At 41.2% G+C, this 21,807-nt stretch overlaps 1 protein-coding gene across 2 annotated transcripts in view; it reads left to right on the top strand.

Moving 5' to 3' along the window:
- LOC139411169 (ATP-binding cassette, sub-family A (ABC1), member 2) overlaps positions 1-21,807 on the top strand; it is an 89,422-nt gene that overhangs the window by 34,598 nt on the left and 33,017 nt on the right. For both annotated transcript variants that reach the window (XM_071157081.1, XM_071157080.1), the window contains exons 2-4: positions 7,137-7,230; positions 18,706-18,817; positions 19,498-19,667. In XM_071157081.1, the coding sequence (XP_071013182.1) occupies positions 7,137-7,230; positions 18,706-18,817; positions 19,498-19,667 (376 nt within the window). The remainder of the gene's footprint in view (positions 1-7,136; positions 7,231-18,705; positions 18,818-19,497; positions 19,668-21,807) is intronic.

Raw genomic sequence — 21,807 nt, 5'->3', positions numbered from 1 at the left:
CCTACAGCAGAACTTCAGCTGTAGAATGGGAAATCAGGACAGGGTTAAACCGGGACAGATCTAGTTGGAAAGAGGGTTAGATCAGGTGAACAGCATAGATGAGGATAACTGGTCTGTGTTCCAAATGGCACTCTATTCCCTATGTACTGCACTACTTTTGACCAGGGCCTATAGAGACGCATTTGGAACGCACACCATGTCCCCTCAGGTGACCAATGTTTGCCACTCCCATAAAGTGAGGCTAGCTTGGCCTATATGGGCCATGGGAGTCCCAGCAGAGAAGACTGTAGCAGAGGATGGAGTTAGGGTCAGAGTCTGCATCTCAAATGATTTCTCTTCTCAAGGAGAACACAGACTTCCCCAGCGCATAGAGACCAGCAGCTATTTGAACACTCGGGAGAGAAGAGAAAATCAGCACACTGCTCTTTTTGTCACACACATTATTCCTCTTCTCTCTCTCTCTCTCTCCTTTACTCTCTCTCCTTTCCTCTTTCCTCGACACTCTCTCTGTCTCTTTCTCTCCTCTCTCCCCTCTCTCCTTTACTCTCTGTGATGATGATTGTTTTATCAAATCGATTAACTATGTTTAATTATTGCTATGATTCAATTACTCATGTAACAATTCATCATCAGCAATTTTGGGGCACCACGGAAAAGGTTTATTTAACGAGTTACCGTTTGCCGAAATAACTCTTAAAGATATACATATCTCTTACATTTCAGTCATCAATCAGTCATTAATTAATTGTTATTTACCTTCTATTATTCTCATTCTGAATGTCGCAAAATCCTTCTGCACGAACCCTAGCATAAATGATCAATCAGCGATATACAAATTGGCTTAATTATTTATTTACTGTCTAACTAAATAATCACACATAATTACATAAACACACAAACAGATTCAGTTATTGGTTACTAACACAATGCAGTGAAAAGTCTAATAACCAGGACAGATCAGAATATCGGAATAAACCGATATGACGGCTTGTTACACCAAATGAAAAGGGAGGGGCATGTAAGAAAGAGCGGGAGAAAAGACAAAGGACTTCACTATCTACACATAGCTGATAACTATGCTCATGGAAATGCTATACTTTGCACATGGCCGCTCATTCGAAAATAATTGCAATGTATATATTTACAATTGTATGCCTTTGTTGTCTCTGTTGAAATCGCCGGTCCAGAGTAATTTGACAGAAAGTCTCTGGTTGTGTCTGTTAGAACTGATTTTCCAGATGTACCAATGGTCGTTGGATAGGGAAATGTTCTTTAGAGGTTCTCTGGCTTGGTTCGTTAGAATAGATACTTAAGAGGTATCGATAGTAGAGGTCGACCGATTAATCGAAATAGCCGATTAACTTCTCATGACTCTCAAACCCGCATGCGGGAACGTAACGTAGCCTCAAACTAATTAGCATAACGCAGCGGACATAAATCTTCCTAGAAAATCTTCCTATTCATGAAAATCACAAATTAAATATATTGAGACACAGCTTAGCCTTTTGTTAATCGCACTGTCATCTCAGATTTTCAAAATATGCTTTACAGCCAACGCTAGACAAGCATTTGTGTAAGTTTATAATGGCATAATGCTATGGCTAGGCTCTGCTACCAGCAGGCAACATTTTCACAAAAATAAGAAAAGCAATCAAATTAAATAATTTACCTTTGAAGAACTTCAGATGTTTTCACTCAGGAGACTCCCAGTTAGATAGTAAATGTTCCTTTTTTCCAAAAAGATAATTTTTGTAGGCGAAATAGCTCCGTTTGTTCTTCACGTTTGGCTGAGAAATCAACCGGAAAATGCAGTCACTACAACGCCAAATTTTTTTCAAAATTAGCTCCATAATATCAACAGAAACATGGCAAACGTTGTTTAGAATCAATCCTCAAGGTGTTTTCCACATATCTATTCGATAAAATATCCATCGGGACAATTGGTTTGTCAAAAGAAGCGATTGGAAAAATGGCTACTTGTGTACTTTACGCAAGATTTTCTGCGGGAGCCGTCATGTGACTACTTGCTAAATGTGGTCCCTTACGGCTATTCTTGCGTATAAATGCGTAAAAAGAAGTCACAATGCTGTAGACACCTTGGGGAATACGTAGAAAGCGTAAGCTCATTCGTAGCTCATTCACAGCCATATAAGGAGTCATTGGCATGCAGGGCTTTCAAAAAATGGGGCACTTCCTGGTTGGATTTGTATCTGGGTTTCGCCTGTAACATCAGATCTGTTGCACTCACAGACAATATCTTTGCAGTTTTGGAAACGTCAGAGTGTTTTCTGTCCAAAGCTGTCAATTATATGCATAGTCGAGCATCTTGTCGTGACGAAATATCCCGTTTAAAACGGGAACGTTTTTTATCCAAAAATGAAAATACTGCCCCCTAATTATAAAAGGTTAATTAAAGCCGATTTCAAGTTTTCATAACAATCGGTAATCTGCATTTTTTGACACCGATTGTGGCCGATTACATTGCACTCCACGAGGAGCCTGTGTGGCAGGCTGACTACCTGTTACGCAAGTGCAGCAAGAAGCCAAGGTAAGCATATCTTATAAAAAACAATCAATCTTAACATAATCACGAAACTACACATGGTTGATGATATTACAACTTTATCAAGCTTGTCCTGCGTTGCATATAATCGATGTGGTGCCTGTTAATTTCTCATCGAATCACAGCCTACTTTGCCAAACGGGTGATGATTTAACAAGCGCATTTGCGAGAAAGCACTGTCAATGTAGTGGAAATTTCCTGTATTTACCAGATCATGAGAGCAAACCACACACAAGTCAGAGTTATCATAAAGTCCATATTTAATTATATGAGCTCCATCACAACCCTGTGACTCTCAGATCAATTTAGTGTCTATAAATGAATTCTCTGAGAGTGCTTACAAAACAGTTCTTAGTATCATTTATAGCCAAGACACACCCATCTCAACTCACATGACGAATAACAGATCTTAGGAACATTACAAAGGAAGACTTTACTTGAGAGAGGAGTATTCCATAGCCAGACAGCATTAGCTATAAATTATCGTTCAGTTTGCTCTCCTAAAACGAGGTTATACTTCTCGTTCTTGGTACAACATAGTACCAAGACATTAGGATATATATCAATTGTCATTTTAGACACTCCCATTCTGGACAAGCTCACGGAGACACAGTGACTGGCACACAGACATTGTGGATAAGCCAAGAGATAATTGGTTCCCCCTCAATCATCCCTTAACATGGTTTAAAAGATTTGTTTACATATGAAGACAAGCTTGACCTCTCCCCTCTCTGCGGCCCAAGTAACTGAACCCTGACAGAGAACAGATAACTGCAGGCAGCCAACAGTATTATCCAAAAATAGACATTCTAATGACATATCTCACATAAGCATGAAAAAAAAAAAAAACATTATTTATAAATGTTACCTAAATAATTCTGATTCTGCCACGACACGTTGCACCAATGTGTACCTAACTATAAACATCAATGCCTTTCTTTAAAATCAATACACAAGTATATATTTTTAAACCTGCATACTTAGTTAATATTGCCTGCTAACATGAATTTCTTTTAACTAGGGAAATTGTGTCACTTCTCTTGCGTTCTGTGCAAGCAGAGTCAGGGTATATGCAGCAGTTTGGGCCACCTGGCTCATTGCGAACTGTGTGAAAACCATTTATTCCTAACAAAGACCGTAATTAATTTGCCAGAATTGTACATAATTATGACATAACATTGAAGGTTGTGCAATGTAACAGCAATATTTAGACCTATGCTTATTGATGCCACCCGTTAGATAAAATAAGGAATGGTTCCGTATTTCACTGAAAGAATAAACTTTTGGTTTTCGAAATGATAGTTTCTGCATTTGACCATATTAATTACCTAAGGCTCGTATTTCTGTGTGTTATTATGGTATAATTAAGTCTATGATTTGATATTTGATAGAACAGGCTGACTGAGCGGTGGTAGGCAGCAGCAGGCTCGTAAGCATTCATTCAAACAGCACTTTTGTGCATTTGCCAGCAGCTCTTCACTGTGCTTCAAGCATTGAGCTGTTTATGACTTCAAGCCTATCAACTCCCGAGATTAGGCTGGTGTAATAGATGTGAAATGGCTAGCTAGTTAGCGGGGTGCGCGCTAATAGCGCATCAATTGGTGACATCACTCGCTCTGAGACCTTGAAGTAGTTGTTCCCCTTGCTCTGCAAGAGCCGCGGCTTTTGTGGAGTGATGGGTAACGATGCTTCGAGAGTGGCTGTTGTCGATGTGTTCCTGGTTCGAGCCCAGGTAGGGGCGAGGAGAGGGATGGAAGCTATACTGTTACACTGGCAGTACTAAAGTGCCTATAAGAACATCCAATAGTCAAAGGTATAAGAAATACAAATGGTATAGAGAGAAATTGTCATATAATTCCTATAATAACTACAACCTAAAACTTCTTACCTGGGAATATTGAAGACTCGTGTTAAAAGGAACCACCAGCTTTCATATGTTCTCATGTTGTCACGAGTTCCACCGAAGTCGGTCCCTCTCCTTGTTCAGGCGGCGTTCGGCGGTCGACGTCACCGGTCTTCTAGCAATCGCCGCTCCACCTTTCATTTTCCATTTGTTTTGCTTGTTTTCCCGCACACCTGGTTCACATTCCCTCATCAGACTTAATGTATATTACCCTTTGTTTCCCCCATGTCTGTGTGTAGAATTGTTCTTTGTGTAGTGTGTTACGCTACAGGCTGGCTTGCGCTAGATTTGTTTCAAACCTAGGTTTGTTTGTTTTGTTTAATCCGGTTCATGTTACCGTGGTTGTGCTTTTTGCTGCATCGCCTGTGCCTTTGGGCCAGGGTGTATATTAAAGTTCTCCTCTTATCACCCATCTCTGCTCTCCTGCGCCTGACTTCCCGGCAACCAGTCACTCACCCCGTTACACATGTTCTGAGCAAGGAACATAAACGTTAGCTTTTTTTACATGGACCATATTGCACTTTTACTTTCTTCTCCAACACTTTGTTTTTGCATTATTTAAACCAAATTGAACATGTTCCATTATTTATTTGAGGCTAAACTGATTTTATTGATGTATTATATTAAGTTAAAATAAAAGTGTTCATTCAGTATCGTTGTAATTGTTATTATTACAAATAAATAAATACATTTTAAAAACGGCTGATTAATCGGTATCGGCTTTTTTTGGTCATCCAATAATCGGTATCGGCGTTGAAAAATCATAATCGGTCGACCTCTAATCCATAGTGGTGGGAGGAAATTGTTCTTCTCTCTCTTCTTCGGTCGAGTTTTCTAGACTATTTTACACATACAGCTGCAGGCTGTGAATGTGTAGTCTTGTAGAGCTGTTCTTCTTCTCTGTTGAAAGTTTCAGAGTTTCTAGCCATTCAGTACTTTTCAGCTAACGCCGTCGGTCTCGTTGGCCTATAGAGTGGTAACCATTTCAGCGTGGGGACGCGTGTCCTCACGTTCTTGGGTCTCTTAGTTTTGTAGATTTCTTAACCATTTGTGACTTCCGGTTCACACCATCCGCCTGCTAGGTCTAATGTGCATTTTGTCAGAAGTGGGTTTTATGCACTCTGGGAAAAGGGGCGTTCCATGACGCCCGACGTAATGTGTGTGCTCACGTGGGTGTGGCCACTGACTTGGTTAAGACTTCATATGAAAAACGCTTCTCTCATTTAGAAGGCTAACATCACATTACATCTTCTCACAAATAGTTTAGTATTTAATCATATCACTTCCCCAACATTTGGATGTGAATCTGGGAAATATACACATTCACTGGGAAATATACACATTCAGAGATACAGTTATGTTGTTATACTGCCCTTCGTGGGATCCCAAGGAACAAATGATCTGACTTAATTGTTCTTTAAGTGCCCACGGACCACTCCAACCACTTGACTACAGAAATGTTGTTTCATTATTCAACCTTTTGATGTTAACGTTTTGGCGGGAGGAATTTCCTTGTAACAAAGAGGTTTCTTACCCCTCAAGCCTGCCAAACCCAAAGTTTCTACACAGTATTCACGACCGGTCATAAAACTGGTGGGGGGGAGAGAGAGGAGGTGGGGGGGCATGACTTGTCCCAACAGGGCAAGTCATGACATATCTTTCCTCTACACTCCCTCCTCTCTCTGTCTCTTTCTCTCTCTCCTCTCTCTCTCTCCCCTATCTCCTTTCCTCTTTCCACTATACTTCCTCCTCTCTGCATTTCTCTCATTCTCTTTGACTCGCTCTCTTTCGCTCTTGAATACTGATCAGGATGCACTAACCCTACCTACCGTTCCTCAACATTTTTGATGTGATTCATGAATCATCACTTTGTTGCGTTCAAGGCACGTATAATTGAATGTTTAAAGAGTGGTAGCTCTCTGTTTAGAGAGTGGGAGACGTAAGGAGGAACAATCAGACCCCCATATTTTTATTTAGCCTATTATCTAACGAGGCAACTGGCAAGTCAATCAAATTCTTATTTGCAATGATAGCCTGGCAAGGGGCTGGTTTTATGTATTAAAAAAATGTATTTTGAAACTGTCTTGCTCTTCTGCTATGGCTCCACTACTAGATAACTCGTGTCAGTTGACACGTGTGAAATTGAAAGTGCTAGTTCCTTTTCCTGCCAATATACACCAGGCAATAAACACAGATTACCTGATTTGTGTGTGTGTATGTGTGTGTGTGTTTGTTTGTGTATGTGTGTGGTGTTTCTTATAGTGCTGCGTCTTCCATCTTCTATACCCTACCCACCCCCTTCTTCATAAGTAATATCTGTAGCAGACCACTTTGGAAAGCACTGGCCGTTTTGGCACCCAGTCCATGAGCCAAAAGTGCTTGTTTAGCAAACTGGACAACCTTCACTCCAACTCCCTAATTTAATGGATCAATAACTGACACTGGGTAAAGTCGACTCAACCCATTCACTATGCTGATATATCACCAAGTAAATGAGAATCGACAAGGATTGGTTCGTTGTGGAACGAAAGTAGTAGCTAACTAAATTCAACCTTGTAGCCACACCTGTGTGCTGTTTTACAACTACTGTACCTAGACTGGTTTAGGTGTTCAGCGGTTTCACTCACTCTCTCTCTCCCTCCCTGCCCCTCCCTCCCTCCCTCTCTACAGTGGGTGTTGGCCTTTGAGATCTTCATCCCTCTGGTCCTCTTCTTCATCCTGCTGGGCCTGCGCCAGAAGAAACCTGCCATCCCCGTCAAGGAAGGTAGGAAAGAAAGAAGGGAGCTACACAAAAGAGTGTAAAAATGGAAGAGAAATAGAAGTGATTTAGAAGTAGCCTAAGTGCCAGTCTGTTACCATGCAAACTCCTTGTAACTCATTGTCCTGCCAACATTGTTTGGCATTATTATTGTGTTTATTTGAACAGGGACAATGTACAACAAAACATAAGTCTCAGTACACTTGAGAAAAGATGCATTGTACCAGACTTAGCCAACAGCTCATTTCAGTGAACATACAGTATAAACAAGGAAAATTGTATTTATACGAACGGACAACATACAAACATCAGACGTGGTTGTTGATATACAGTAGCAGTCAAAGTATAGACACACCTACTCATTCAAGGGTTTTTCTTTATTTTTACTATTTTCTACATTGTATAATAATAGTGAAGACATCAAAACTATGAAATAACACATACGGAATCATGTAGTAACCAAAAAAGTGTTAAACAAATCTAAATATATTTTATATTCTTCAAAGTATCCACCCTTTGCCTTGATGACAGCTTTGCACACTCTTGGCATTCTCAATCAGGTTCACCTGGAATGGTTTTCCAACTGTCTTGAAGGAGCTCCCACATATGCTTAGCACTTGTTGGCTGCTTTTCCTTCACTCTGCGGTCCAACTCATCCCAAACCATCTCAATTGGGTTGAGGTCGGGTGATTGTGGAGGCCAGGTCATCTGATGCAGCACTCCATCACTCTCTTTCTTGGTCAAATAGCCCTTACATAGACTGAAGGTGTGTTTTGGGTCATTGTCCTGTTGAAAAGCAAATGATAGTCCCACTAAGTGCTAACCAGGTGGGATGGTGTATCGCTGCAGAATGCTGTGGTAGCCATGCTGGTTAAGTGTGCCTTGAATTCTAAATAAATCAGTGTCACCAGCAAAGCACCCCCACACCATCACCCCTCCTCCATGCTTCACGGTGGGAACCACACAGGCGGAGATCACCCGTTCACCTACTCTGCGTCTCACAAAGACACGGTGGTTGGAACCAAAAATCTCAATTTGGACTCATCAGACGAAAGGACACATTTCCATCCATTGCTTGTGTTTCTTGACGCAAGCAAGTCTCTTTTTCTTATTGGTGTCTTTTAGTAGTGGTTTCTTTGCAGCAATTCGACCAAGGCCTGTTTCACTCAGTTTCCTCTGAACAGTTGATATTGAGATGTGTCTGTTACTTGAACTCTGTGAAGCATTTATTTGGACTGTAATCTGAGGTGCAGATAACTCTAATGAACGTATCCTCTGCAGCAGAGGTAACTCTGGGTCTTCCTTTCCTGTGGTGGTCCTCATGACAGCCAGTTTCATCATAGCGGTTGAGGGTTTTTGCAACTGCACTTGAAGAAACTTTCCACGTGTTGGACATTTTCTACGGATTGACTGACCTTCATGTCTTAAAGTAATGGTGGACTGTCATTTTGTTTTTACTTATTTGAACGGTTCTTGCCATAATATGGACTTGGTCTTTTACCAAATAAGAAGGAAAGACATTCCACAAATTCACTTTTTACAAGGCACACATGTTAATTGAAATGTATTCCAGGTGACTACCTCATGAAGCTGGTTGAGAGAATGCCAAAAGTGTGCAAAGCTGTCATCAAGGCAAAGGGTGGATACTTTGAAGAATCCCAAATATAAAATGTATTTTGATTTGTTTAACACTTTTTTGGTTACTACGTGATGCCATATTTCATAGTTTTGATGTCCTCACTATTATTCTACAATGTAGAAAATAGTTTTAAAAAATAAAGAAAAACCTTTGAATGAGTAGGTGTGTCTACACTTTTGACTGTTACTGTATATCAAAAAAATGTGTGTCTGATGTTTGTATGTTGTCTGTTCGTATAAATAATAGTTTTCCTGGTTTCCTTGTGTGTCCAAACGTTTGACTGGTAGTGTATATAATAATACAAAATAAATAAAAAATACAGGTCAGGACAAACAGATACATTTCCAGACGGAAGTCAAGACATTGCACATAATAATAATCAGACACATTGCTATTGGAATTAAGAGTCGTAAAAACATAGTAAAAGAACAGTGGCTACAGGCCTGCTGACACTAGCCACACATTTACATTTTTTCTAGAAGTTGGTTCCAGTGGTGAACAGTTTTTACAGAAAATGCAGATTGAGCAAAAGCTGTTCCACACACTGGAACTACAGTTTACATTCACTGCACAGCTAGTATTGGACCATGTACAATAGATAGTAAAGTAATCACTGGACTACTTAAGGGTTGTGGATCAAGTCCATGTAAACATTTAAAAAGCAGCGTTACATTTTAAAATGTACAAAATCTTCAAAACTTAACAAATTGTGTTGAGAATTTAACAATGGTGAAGAATATTCGGGTTTCTGATCAAATAACCTTCATTGCACTCTTGTACTGAGATTTGCAATGGTTTGATTGGCCTTTTTTCCCTGCTTTCCCTGCTTGTGACCCACTTGCAATGCAATAGAACGTGAGAAAATATCATAGACTGCATATAAACCTTAGCAGCATTAGTGTTAAGACAGTTTATTATACAGTGCCTTCAGAAAGTATTCAGACACCTTGACTTATTTCACATGTTGTTGTGTGTTGTATTCAAAGTGCATTAAATAGTTGGGTTTTTTTTTCAACCATTTTCACACAATACCCCATAATGACAAAGTGAGAATGTTTTTAGACATTTTCACAACTTGATTGAAAATGGAAAACATAAATGTCAAATTTACATAAGTGTTCACACCCCTGAGTCAATACATTGTAAAACCACCTTTGGCAGCAATTACAGTAATTAGAGCTTTCCACGCCTGTTTTGTGCATTATTCTTTAAAAAATTCTCCAAGCTCTGTCAAATTGGTTGTTGATCATTGTTAGACAACTATTTTCAGGTCTTGCCAAAGATTTTAAAGTAGATTTAAGTCAAAACTGTAACTCGGCCACTCAGGAACATTCAGGAAAATTCACTGTCTTCTTGTGTTTTAGGTTATTGTCCTGCTGGAAGGTGAATTAATCTCCCAGTGTCTTGTGGAAAGCAGACTGAACCGGGTTTTTCTCTAGGATTTTGCATGTGCTTAGGTCCATTCAGTCATTTTTTTATCCTGAAGAACTCCCTAGTACAAGCATACCCTTGACACGATACAGCCATCACTATGGAGAGTAATGTGTTGTATTGGATTTGCCCCAAACATACAGTGTATTCGGAAAGTATTCAGACCCCTTGACATTTTACACATTTTGTTACGTTACAGCCTTATTTTAAAATGGATTAAATAGTACGTTTTTCTTCATCAATCTACACACACTACCCCATAATGACAAAGCAAAATCTGGTTTTTAGACATTTTAGCAAATGTATAAAAAAAAAAACTGAAATATCACATATCTTGATTGGTGAAGCGCTGCAGAGATGGTTGTCCTTCTGGAAGGTTCTCCCATCTCCACAGAAAATCTCTGGAGCTCTGTCGGAGTGACCATCACTCTGGTCAACTCTCTGACCAAGGCCCTTCTCCCCCAATTGCACAGTTTGGCTGGGCGGCCAGCTCTAGGAATAGTCTTGGTGGTTCCAAACTTCTTCCATTGAAGAATGATGGAGGCCACTGTGTTCTTGGGGACCTTCAATGCTGCAGAAATGTTTTGGTACCGTTCCCCAGATCTGTGCCTCGACACAATCCTATCTCGGAGCTCTACGGACAATTCCTTCGACCTCATGGCTTGGTTTCCGCTCTGACATACACTGTGGGACCTTATATAGACAGGTGTGTGCCTTTCCAAATCCTTTCCAATCAATTGAATTTACCACAGGTGGACTCCAATCAAGTTGTAGAAACATCTCAAGGATGATCAAAGGAAACAGGATGCACCTGAGCTCAATTTTCTGAAAAAAGGGTCTGAATACTTACGTAAATAAGGTATTTTTGTTTTAATTTTTTATTTGCCCAGATTTATAAAAACCTGTTTTATCTTTGTCATTACGGGATATTGTGTGTATATTGATTATTTTTTAAATACAATTTAATCAAGGCAGTAGTGTAACAAAATATGTAAAAAGTCGAGGGGTCTGAATACTTTCCAAATGCACTGTAACATTTTGTATTCAGGACAAAAAGTGAATTGCTTTGTCACATGTTTTGCAGTATTACTTTAGTGGCTTGTTGCAAACAGGATGCTTGTCTTGGAATATTTTGATTCTGTACAGACTTTCTGTTTTACACTTTGTCAATTAGGTTAGTATTGTGGAGTAATTACAATGTTGTTGAGCCGTCCTCAGTTTTTGCCGATCCCAGCCATTAAACTCTGTAACTGTTTTAAATGGGCTCCCGAGTGGCGCAGCTGTCTAAGGAACTGCATCTCAGTGCTAGAGGCATCACTGCAGACCCTGGTTCAATTCCAGGCTTTATCACAAGCGGCTGTAATTGCGAGTCCCTTAGGGTCCCATAGGGCGGCGCACAATTTGCCTAGCGCCGTCCGGGTTAGGGTTTGGCCGGGGTAGGCCGTCATTGTAAATAAGAATTTGTTCTTAACTGACTTTCCAAGTTAAATTAAGGTTAAATAAAGTAAAGCAATTTAAAGTCACCCTTGGCCTCATGGTGAAATACCTGAGCAGTTTCCTTCCTCTCCAGCAACTGAGTTAGGGCACCTGTATCTTTGTAGTGACTGGCTGTATTGCTACACCACCCAAAGTGTAAGGCAATGGAAAACCTCCCTGGTTTTTGTGGTTGAATATGTGTTTCAAATTCACTGTTCAACTGAGGGAGCTTACCGATAGTTGTATGTGTGGGGCACATAGATATGGTAGTCTTTCAAAAATCATTTTAAGCAATATTATTGTTCATGCAACTTATTATGTTACTTGTTATGGCTTGCCATAACAAAGGGTTGAATACTTATTGACTCAATATATTTCAGCTTTTCATTTTTAATTAATTTGCCAAAATGTCAATAAACATAATTCCACTTTGAAATTATGGGGTATTGTGTGTAGGCCTGTGACACAAAATCTCAATGTAATCATTTTCAATTCAGGCTGTAACACAACAAAATGTGAAAAAACTCAAGGGGTGTGAATACTTTCTGAAGGCACTGTATGTCTAAAGTAAAATTGCACAGTATTGAACAGCTTAATTACGTTTTTTCTTAAAGTGAGTCAGAGTCTAATACCACACCGAGGTATTTATATTTCAGACACAATATAGATTTTTTTCTGACTTAATAAAGATGTCAGAAAAGGTTCAATGCTTTTTCTTTAATAAACATTGCTAGTTTAGAGAGTAGAATTTGTGATTTAGGGAAAGGGAAAGGGGGATACCTAGTCAGTTGTCCAACTGAATGTATTCAACTGAATTCACCCCGATTTACAGTATCAAATGCTTTTTGCAAAGCTCCTACCACTCCCACTTTGTCAAGTTTCAATTGAACCTTCCCCCAAAAATAACAGTTTGCTGACTCAGTAGAATGATTATCTCTGAAGCCAAATTTCATCGGGTGTAATGACAAATCACAAGTATTCAAGTGATCAATCAAATTGCTCAGCAACTACCCTCTCTGCAGCCTTTGAAATAATTGGCAAAATTCTTAAATACTGAGTATACCAAACATTAGGAGTACCTTCCTAATATTGATCCCCCCCTTGCCCTCAAAACAACCTCAAATCATTGGGGCATGGAATCTACTAGGTGTCGAAAGCGTTCCACAGGGATGCTGGCCCCATGTTGACTCCAATGCTTCTCACAGTTGTGTCAAGTTGGCTGGATGTCCTTTGGGTGGTGGACAATTCTTGATGCACACGGGAAACTGTTGAGCATGAAAAACCCAGCAACGTTGCAGTTCTTGACACAAACCGGTGCGCCTGGCACCTACTACCATACCCTATCCAAAGGCACTTGAATCTTTAGTCCTGCCCATTCACCCTCTGAATGGCACAAATACTCAACCCTTGTTTCAATTGTCTCAAGACTTAAAAATCCTTCTTCAACTTGTCTCCTCGCCTTCATCTACATTTATCAAGTGGCATCAATACGGGATCCTAGCTTTCACCTGGATTCACTTGGTCAGTCTATGTCATGGAAAGAGCAGGTGTTCTTTATGTTTTGTACACTGAGTGTAGGTCTATAATTATTGACCATAAAACAATCTCCAGACTTGAATATGGGGGTAACAACAACTGACCAGGACAGCAATGGATTTGGCAAGAGCACAAATAGATCTGGGACCAGGTTAAGATGCAGAAGAAGATGAGAGGAGGCCAGGATGCAGAGGGTTGAGGAGCGATGGTGGTTAGTGGTTGGTTAGTTTACTGTGCTGTGGATGCGTGAGAATCTCCCATGCTTACCTCACTATTGCCTCCCAGTGGGGAAGGGGTCCATCAGTTCAAAAACATTAATCTAACCATACCTTCATTGACAGTCCCACTGTGGAGTTCGAGAAGACAATGAACAGTGCTGTAGCCTACAATGCGCCGTAGATACAGACGTAGATACAGACGCATGTTGGCCTAAATGTGGAATGTATGCATCTCAAATGGCACTGTATTCCCTATATAGTGCACTACTGGATCAAAAGTAGTGCACTTTAAAGGGAATAGGGTGCCATTTGAGACAGCCGACGTGTGTTGTTGTGAGTTGCCACGTATTTCTGTTTAGTTGTAGAAGGCCAAAGTTAGCTTTGCTAATCTGCTAGTGAAGGGCTGGTTGCAAAGACACTACTGTCTAGTCGTGTTGTCATTCATAGTACTGTTAGTCATGTTTAGTCATGTTAGTTTGTGCACTGTCATTGTCCACAGACATACACACCTGTTTTATTTACATGTTTTTTCTCTCTCTTTTATTCTATGGCCCTCTACTCTTTCTCTTTTTATATCTCTCCCTCTCTCTCTCTCTCTCTGTCTTCTTTTTCTCTTCTCTACTCTCTGTTGTCTCCTCCGCATGATGCATGTTCACTGCATGCTAGAGCAGTCTGTAAGTGTCAAACACGTCTTTATTATTGTGGCTGTGACTGACTCATTCATGGAAATCTCAACTATGGTTATATTTACCTTGACTCTGACTCGGGTCTCCTAATATTTGTGTGTGTGGTAGCCTAGCGGTTAAGAGCTCTGAGCCGACTAGGTGACAAATCTGTCAATGTGCTCCTGAGCAGGGCACTTAACCCTAATTGCTTATTTAAGTTCCTCTGGATAACAGTGTCTGTTAAAGAACTTCAATGTCAAATATTTAAAAAAAAATTGCATGCCTCCCCTCCTGGTCTCTGTGTTGTCAGCACCGTAGTTCCCTTTATAGTACACTAGTTTTTACCAGGACAGTGCATTATATAGGGGATAGGGTGCCATTTGGGACGTATTCTCAGTGACTGGGGTGGGATCTGTCTACAATGTCATCTCCAGCCAACAGATCCGATTTCACACATCTGACTAATACTAAAGAGCTTTGTGCCCAGGTTAGCGTTGTAAGGCACACACTGGCACCCTGCCACATATACACACACACACATACACACACGCGGGCGCACAACCACCGGCTCAAATTGTGTAGGGAGCAAATACAAAATGTTATCTGTGACTGCACGTACACGGTCATGATCACAAATAAAGTCACTGGGCTGTCCGTGTGGATTTGAAGGTGAATGTTGTCTGTGTGTGTGAGTATGTGGGAATCAGTATGTGTGCCTGTGTCTATGTTTCTGTGATAACCAGTTACTGGTAGCAACATATACTACATCTTGTATACATCACATACCTCTACCATAAATCTGTCTGGAACTAGATCTAACTGACTGACACTTGATCTACTTTTCCGCTGGTTGACTGATCTACTAAACCATTGACCTTTGATGATCTTGTGTCCTTTTATCCTGGGCTCAGTGTGTGAAGGGGGACCAGATGTCCGGACTGAACTGGGTTGTAATGTGAAAGATAGGACTGGGTGCGTCCCAAATGGTACCCAATTTCGTATTTAGTGCACTACTTTTGACCAGAGCATTATTAGCCCTGGTCAAAAATAGTGAACTACATAGGGAATAGGATAACATAAAAAAAACATCTATACTAATCGTCACAGTTTACGGAGGGCATAAAAGATGCAGCGAAATACTTGTGTGCCAGCTCCCTCAATAATGCAGAACAATAATCTATATCAAGAAAAACAAGAAAATAAGTCAAGGTCAAAAATACTGTATCAAGTAATAAAAGAGCTAGTATGCATAGTAATAATAGACCGTATTTACTGATATAAAGTTGGCCGTGTCTTGGTCGCGCAGTATAATAAATTATATATATAATAGAACAACAGCATTGACTGTGTGTGTGTGTGTGTGTGTGTGTGTGTGTGTGTGTGTGTGTGTGTGTGTGTGTGTGTGTGTGTGTGTGTGTGTGTGTGTGTGTGTGTGTGTGCGTGTGTGTGCGTGTGTGCGTGTGTGTGCGTGTTTGTGTGTGTGTGCCTGAGTGTGTATGTGTCAAATCAAACTTTATTAGCCACATGCTTCGTACACAACAGGTGTGGACTAGCAGTGAAATGCTTACGGGCCCTTCCCAACGAGGCAGAGAGAAAGAAAATAGAGAAATAATACGTAATAATAAAAGTGTTAATAAATACACAATGAGTAATAATAACTTGGCTATAAATACGGAGTACCAGTACTGAGTCTACGAGGTAATTGAGGTGGATATGCACAAATAACTAGGAATAAAGTGACTAGGCAACAGGATAGATTAAACAGTAGCAGCAGCACATGGGATGTGTCAATATGATAAAGTATGATGATGTGAATGGGGGTGTGCTCGGGCCTCCTTACAGCACAGTACAATGCATACACGTTTTGTAAGTGTAGGTCTTTGAAATCCCTGTGGGAATTGAACCCACAACCTTGGATGTTCCTTGTGTTCTGCTCTTACCAACGAAGCAACACAGGACTTCAATCCCAGCCATGCAGTTATCAAGGAACACTCCTTCAACATTCTCAGAAACAGAACCTTTTGACAGGCACGTTCTGTGGTTTAACATCTTTATAGTCTACTTTGCCGTGACACAGGGTTAGTAGTGCCTGGAAGGAGAAGCGGCATGATCCCTGTGTGTGTTGCTCCTTCTTCACCGTGGTAATAGTATGGTTGGTCCATGTCAGGTCCTCTGTGATGTGCACGCTTAGTAACTTGAAGCTTTTGACTCATTCCACCGCGTCAGCAGCTCTGAATACTGATTGCCCTTAGGTACAGATCTGGGATCAGTTTACCCTCTCCAAACCTTACAGTAACCATCAGAGGTGGGAAACCCAAAACAAACTGACCTTAGACCAGTGTCTCTAGGGGCTGCTTCATCCTAGACCATCATGAGAAGTGCTCACATAAGGACTCCTTCATCTGGAATTGGCTCAGAAGTGGGTATTTCCAATTTTTATAGGTTATTCAATGAGACAGTAATAGCACCAGAGTAAGTGTCAGCAGTTTAGCATCCGGTTTTATTAGGATAAAGCAACATTGGTGAGATGGATAGATTTTTATAATCACGGGGGGTAATTCATTTTTATACCCAAGTCTTATATTAACAAAAAAGCTGCAAAATATCACTGCACATTAAGAACAATCAGACAAAACTGCATTATCATCAGAACACTAGTTGATCCGTTTAATAATTTATAGACCTAGATCCCAAACAGCTTTTAGTAATATCCGTAATACGTAGCGCTCTACATTGCCAATCAAGGCAACCGTTATATCAAACAATACATTCTCAAAGTGGCCTATTTGTTGATAGCCAGGATATGCATCGTTAGGATGCTTATTGTTTTATCCAAAGGGATGCTTGACAGTGTAATATGAGGGATGAACTGGATGTATCATTGAAGAGAATAGAGAGTGTTGTTGCTAGGCGGATGGATGGAGCTGCTGAGAGAGAAAGGTTAAGAAAAACTCTCCACGGTAGTCATGGAAACATGGACCATTCCACTGTACAGTATTATTTTATTTAACCTTTATTTTATCAGGGAGTCATACTGAGACATGGTCTCTTTTACAGATGAGCCCTGAATTAGGGGAGGGTTTGGCCGGCGGGGATGTCCTTGTCCCGTCGCACTCTAGCGACTCCTGTGGCGGGCCGGGCGCATGCACACTGACACGGTCGCCAGGTGTACGGTGTTTCCTCCGACACAGGGGCATTGTGTCAAGAAGCAGTGCAGCTTGGTCGGGTCGTGTTTCGGAGGACACATGGCTCCCGACCTTCGCCTCTCCCGAGTCCGTACGGGAGTTGCAGCGATGAGACAAGACTGTAACTACCAATTGGATACCATTGGATACCAAATTGTGGAGAAAAAGCGGTTAAAGTAAAAATCGAAAAGAAAAGTATCAATCTACGTGACATCAAAGAGAGCCAACCAACTTTCTGGTAGAGAATGGAGTGATGAGTACTAAAACTGTTGCCCGTAGTAAAGCACAGTGCGCTATGATAAACTGTATCCATAGTAGCTAGCGGCTTTAATGAAGATGCAGCTGTGTTCATATAGAAGATGTCGCCATAGTCTAGAATTGTTAGGAGCATCGACTTAAAAATCTGGTTTCTACTATTTAGCGAGAGGCATGACCTATTTCTATAGAAGAAACCCATTTTCATTCTTAGCTTTTTAACTAAGTAATCAATATGTTTTTTAAAAGACAGCCTTTCATCTATCCAGATGCACAGATACTGTATTTGTAAGTAGGGACACTATCAATATGAACACCATCCAAAGTACATATGCTTAAATTAAGTTATTTTTATGCACTCTAGAGAACAACATATATTTAGTTTTACCTGCATTCAATACTAATTTCAGATCAATAAAGTTTTTCTTTAGTACAATGAAGGTGGAGTAATAGTGTACACAACAGTATCATTGGCATACAAGTGCAGTTAAAACAGTTTTACAGACATCAATATTGTTAATGTAAACAGTAAAAAGTACAGGACCCAGAATCGACCCCTGCGGGGCACCTTTCATTATGTCCAGACCTTGTTAGTATAGACCTAGTTTTTTTTTGCAGGTTTGGTGAAAGCATGTCCAGCAGTCACCATTTATGAGTGGTTTAGGAACAAAAGCAGCATTTTGTTGAGACAGAATGATGACATTATGTCCAAGAATTCAGCCGTGACATCTTGGTCCCTCTCCTCTCTGGCTACTGACTATGTGTTATCTGTGTTCTGGGTTTTTCTTATTTCTTTCTAACTTCCTCTCTCTTTTTCTCTTTACTCATTTGACATACTTTTTGGGGTTTGGTCTTCACATTCAAACCCTCCAACCTCCTCCCAACCAATCCTTTAATCCTCTCCCTTCTCTCTCTTCCTTGCTTTTCCTGTGAATCATATCTCTTTGTCCTGCCTATCTGTGTCCTGCCTATCTCTCCCTGCCCTTCTTTATCCCTGTCCTCTCTCTCAATTCTTGTCTTCCCTACCTACCACCTGTCTCCCCTGTCCTTCCCTGGTGTCCATCCTGTATGTCCAGCCTTCTACAGCGCGGCTCCCCTCACCTCAGCAGGCATCATTCCCATCATGCAGTCTCTGTGTCCCGATGGCCAGAGGGACGAGTTTGGCTTCCTACAGTACAAGAACTCCACGTGAGTTAAACAGTCCCAGCTTTCACTCTCTCTCTCTCTCTCTCTCTCTCTCTCTCTCTCTCTCCCTACCTCCCCCTTCTGTTTCTCTCCTCTTTATGACAGGCAGCTAATAGTTTAATGCCACTAAGCACTAATGTCCTAACAGTGTTAATGTCCATAACACTTAACAGTAGGATTGGATGATGGTCATTACCTGTAATTGTATGCATGTGATTGATTAATCTCCTTCTGATTCGTTTTTTGATTTGTTGGCCTCTCCTAATGGGAGGGGACTGTCATTGTGTCCTTACCTATAACTAGACCCCACACCTCTCTCAATACGCTCTCTTTTCTCTTTTCTCTCTCATCTCTGCTTTCTCTCTCTCTCTCTCTCTCTCTCAAATCATCTGTCCTCCCTCTCCCTCTCTCTCTCTCTCTCTCTCTCTCTCTCATCTGTCCTCCCTCTCCCTCTCTCTCTCTCTCTCTCTCTCTCTCATCTGTCCTCCCTCTCCCTTTCCCTCTCTCTCTCTCTCTCATCTGTTCTCTCTCTCTCTCTTCCCTCCCCCTCTCATCTCTCCTCCCCTCTCTCTCGCTCTCTCTCACTCTCTCTCTCTTTGTCCCTTCCTTTCACTCCCTCCACTCTTTCCACCTTTCTTTCCCTCACTCACCTCTATTTCACCCCTCCCTCTCCCTTCCCCCAGTGTCACCCAGTTGTTGGAGCGGATCCGTGAGGTGGTGTTACAGAACCACCTGTTCACAGCAGACAGGCCAGGACTGGGCCAGGAGCTGGAGTCCCTACAGCAACACCTGGAGAGCCTCAGCACATCAGCAGGGCCCTACCCACTGGACAACAATTTCAACACCAGCCAAGGTGTGTGTGTCACATTTATTTTTGAAAGGTTATGACAGTTATTTTATTTTCATGATGGTCCATAACCGTTGGTAACACGGTTAAACAGCTCTGTGTGTGTGTGTGTGTGTGTGTGTGTGTGTGTGTGTGTGTGTGTGTGTGTGTGTGTGTGTGTGTGTGTGTGTGTGTGTGTGTGTGTGTGAGTGTGTGTGTGTCTGTGTTACAGTAAACCTGTACCTCTTTAAACTACCTCTGCTCTCAATATTGAGGACACCAGCTGTAGACAGATTTGGAAGACAAGCAATTTAACCTTTCAAATCAAAGGTTTGTGTTTGTCCTTTCAGGGCACGGAAATCAATAAGCTTGAGGAATTCTAGAAAGAAACAAGTGCTCTCTCTGGACAGTGATTTCCTGCAGTGTGTGTGCGTACCACACCCAAGTGATACACATGCACAAAAAAGTTTCAGGAGGACAAAGACCTTTGGGTTGAAACATTACACAATAAACTGCAGGAACATTCATCTGTTTGCAGTGTTGGGGAGTAGTGAACTACATGTAGTTTAACTAGTAATTTAACTAGGTTTTGCAGTAGCTTGGTAGTAGTTGAACTAAAATCCAATCTAAATCAAATCAAATAAAATGTTATTTGTCACATACACATGGTTAGCAGATGTTAATGCGAGTGTAGCGAAATGCTTGTGCTTCTAGTTCCGACAATGCAGTAATAACCAACAAGTAATCTAGCTAACAATTCCAAAACTACTACCTTATAGACACAAGTGTAAGGGGATAAAGAATATGTACATAAAGATATATGAATGAGTGATGGTACAGAGCGGCATAGGCAAGATACAGTAGATGGTATTGAGTGCAGTATATACATATGAGATGAGTATGTAAACAAAGTGGCATAGTTAAAGTGGCTAGTGATACATGTATTACATAAAGATGCAGTAGATGATATAGAGTACAGTATATACATATACATATGAGATGAATAATATAGGGTATGTAAACATTATATTAGGTAGCATTGTTTAAAGTGGCTAGTGATATATTTGGACCTATTTGGGCGGTAAGCAAATTGGAGTGGGTCTAGGGTGTCAGGTGGGGTGGAGGTGATATGGTCCTTGACTAGTCTCTCAAAGCACTTCATGATGACGGAAGTGAGTGCTACGGGGCGGTAGTCGTTTAGCTCAGTTACCTTAGCTTTCTTGGGAACAGGAACAGTGGTGGCCCTCTTGAAGCATGTGGGAACAACAGACTGGGATAGGGATTGATTGAATATGTCCGTAAACACACCGGCCAGCTGGTTTGCGCATGCTCTGAGGGCGCGGCTTTGGATGCCGTCTGGGCCTGCAGCCTTGCGAGGGTTGACACGTTTAAATGTTTTCCTCACGTCGGCTGCAGTGAAGGAGAGTCCGCATGTTTTAGTTGCGGGCCGTGTCAGTGGCACTGAATTGTCCTCAAAGGGGGCAAAAAAGTGATTTAGTCTGCCTGGGAGCAAGACATCCTGGTCCGTGATGGGGCTGGTTTTCTTTTTGTAATCCGTGATTGACTGTAGACCCTGCCACATACCTCTTGTGTCTGAGCCGTTGAATTGAGATTCTACTTTGTCTCTATACTGACGCTTAGCTTGTTTGATTGCCTTGCGGAGGGAATAGTTACACTGTTTGTATTCGGTCATGTTTCCGGTCACCTTGCCCTGATTAAAAGCAGTGGTTCGGGCTTTCAGTTTCACACGAATGCTGCCATCAATCCACGGTTTCTGGTTTGGGAATGTTTTAATCGTTGCTATGGGAACGACATCTTCAACGCACGTTCTAATGAACTCGCTCACCGAATCAGCGTAATCGTCAATGTTGTTGTCTGACGCAATACGAAACATATCCCAGTCCACGTGATGGAAGCAGTCTTGGAGTGTGGAATCAGATTGGTCGGACCAGCGTTGAACAGACCTCAGCGCGGGAGCTTCTTATTTTAGTTTCTGTCTGTAGGCAGGGATCAACAAAATGTAGTCGTGGTCAGCTTTTCCGAAAGGAGAGCGGGGCAGGGCCTTATATGCGTCGCGGAAGTTAGAATAGCAATGATCCAAGGTTTTTCCAGCCCTGGTTGCGCAATCGATATGCTGATAAAATTTAGGGAGTCTTGTTTTCAGATT

Source organism: Oncorhynchus clarkii, chromosome 6 (genome assembly GCF_045791955.1).
Source record: "Oncorhynchus clarkii lewisi isolate Uvic-CL-2024 chromosome 6, UVic_Ocla_1.0, whole genome shotgun sequence".
Lineage (NCBI taxonomy): Eukaryota > Metazoa > Chordata > Actinopteri > Salmoniformes > Salmonidae > Oncorhynchus > Oncorhynchus clarkii.
Note: the sequence above shows the minus strand (reverse complement) of the source record. Positions and strands in the feature narration are given on the sequence as shown.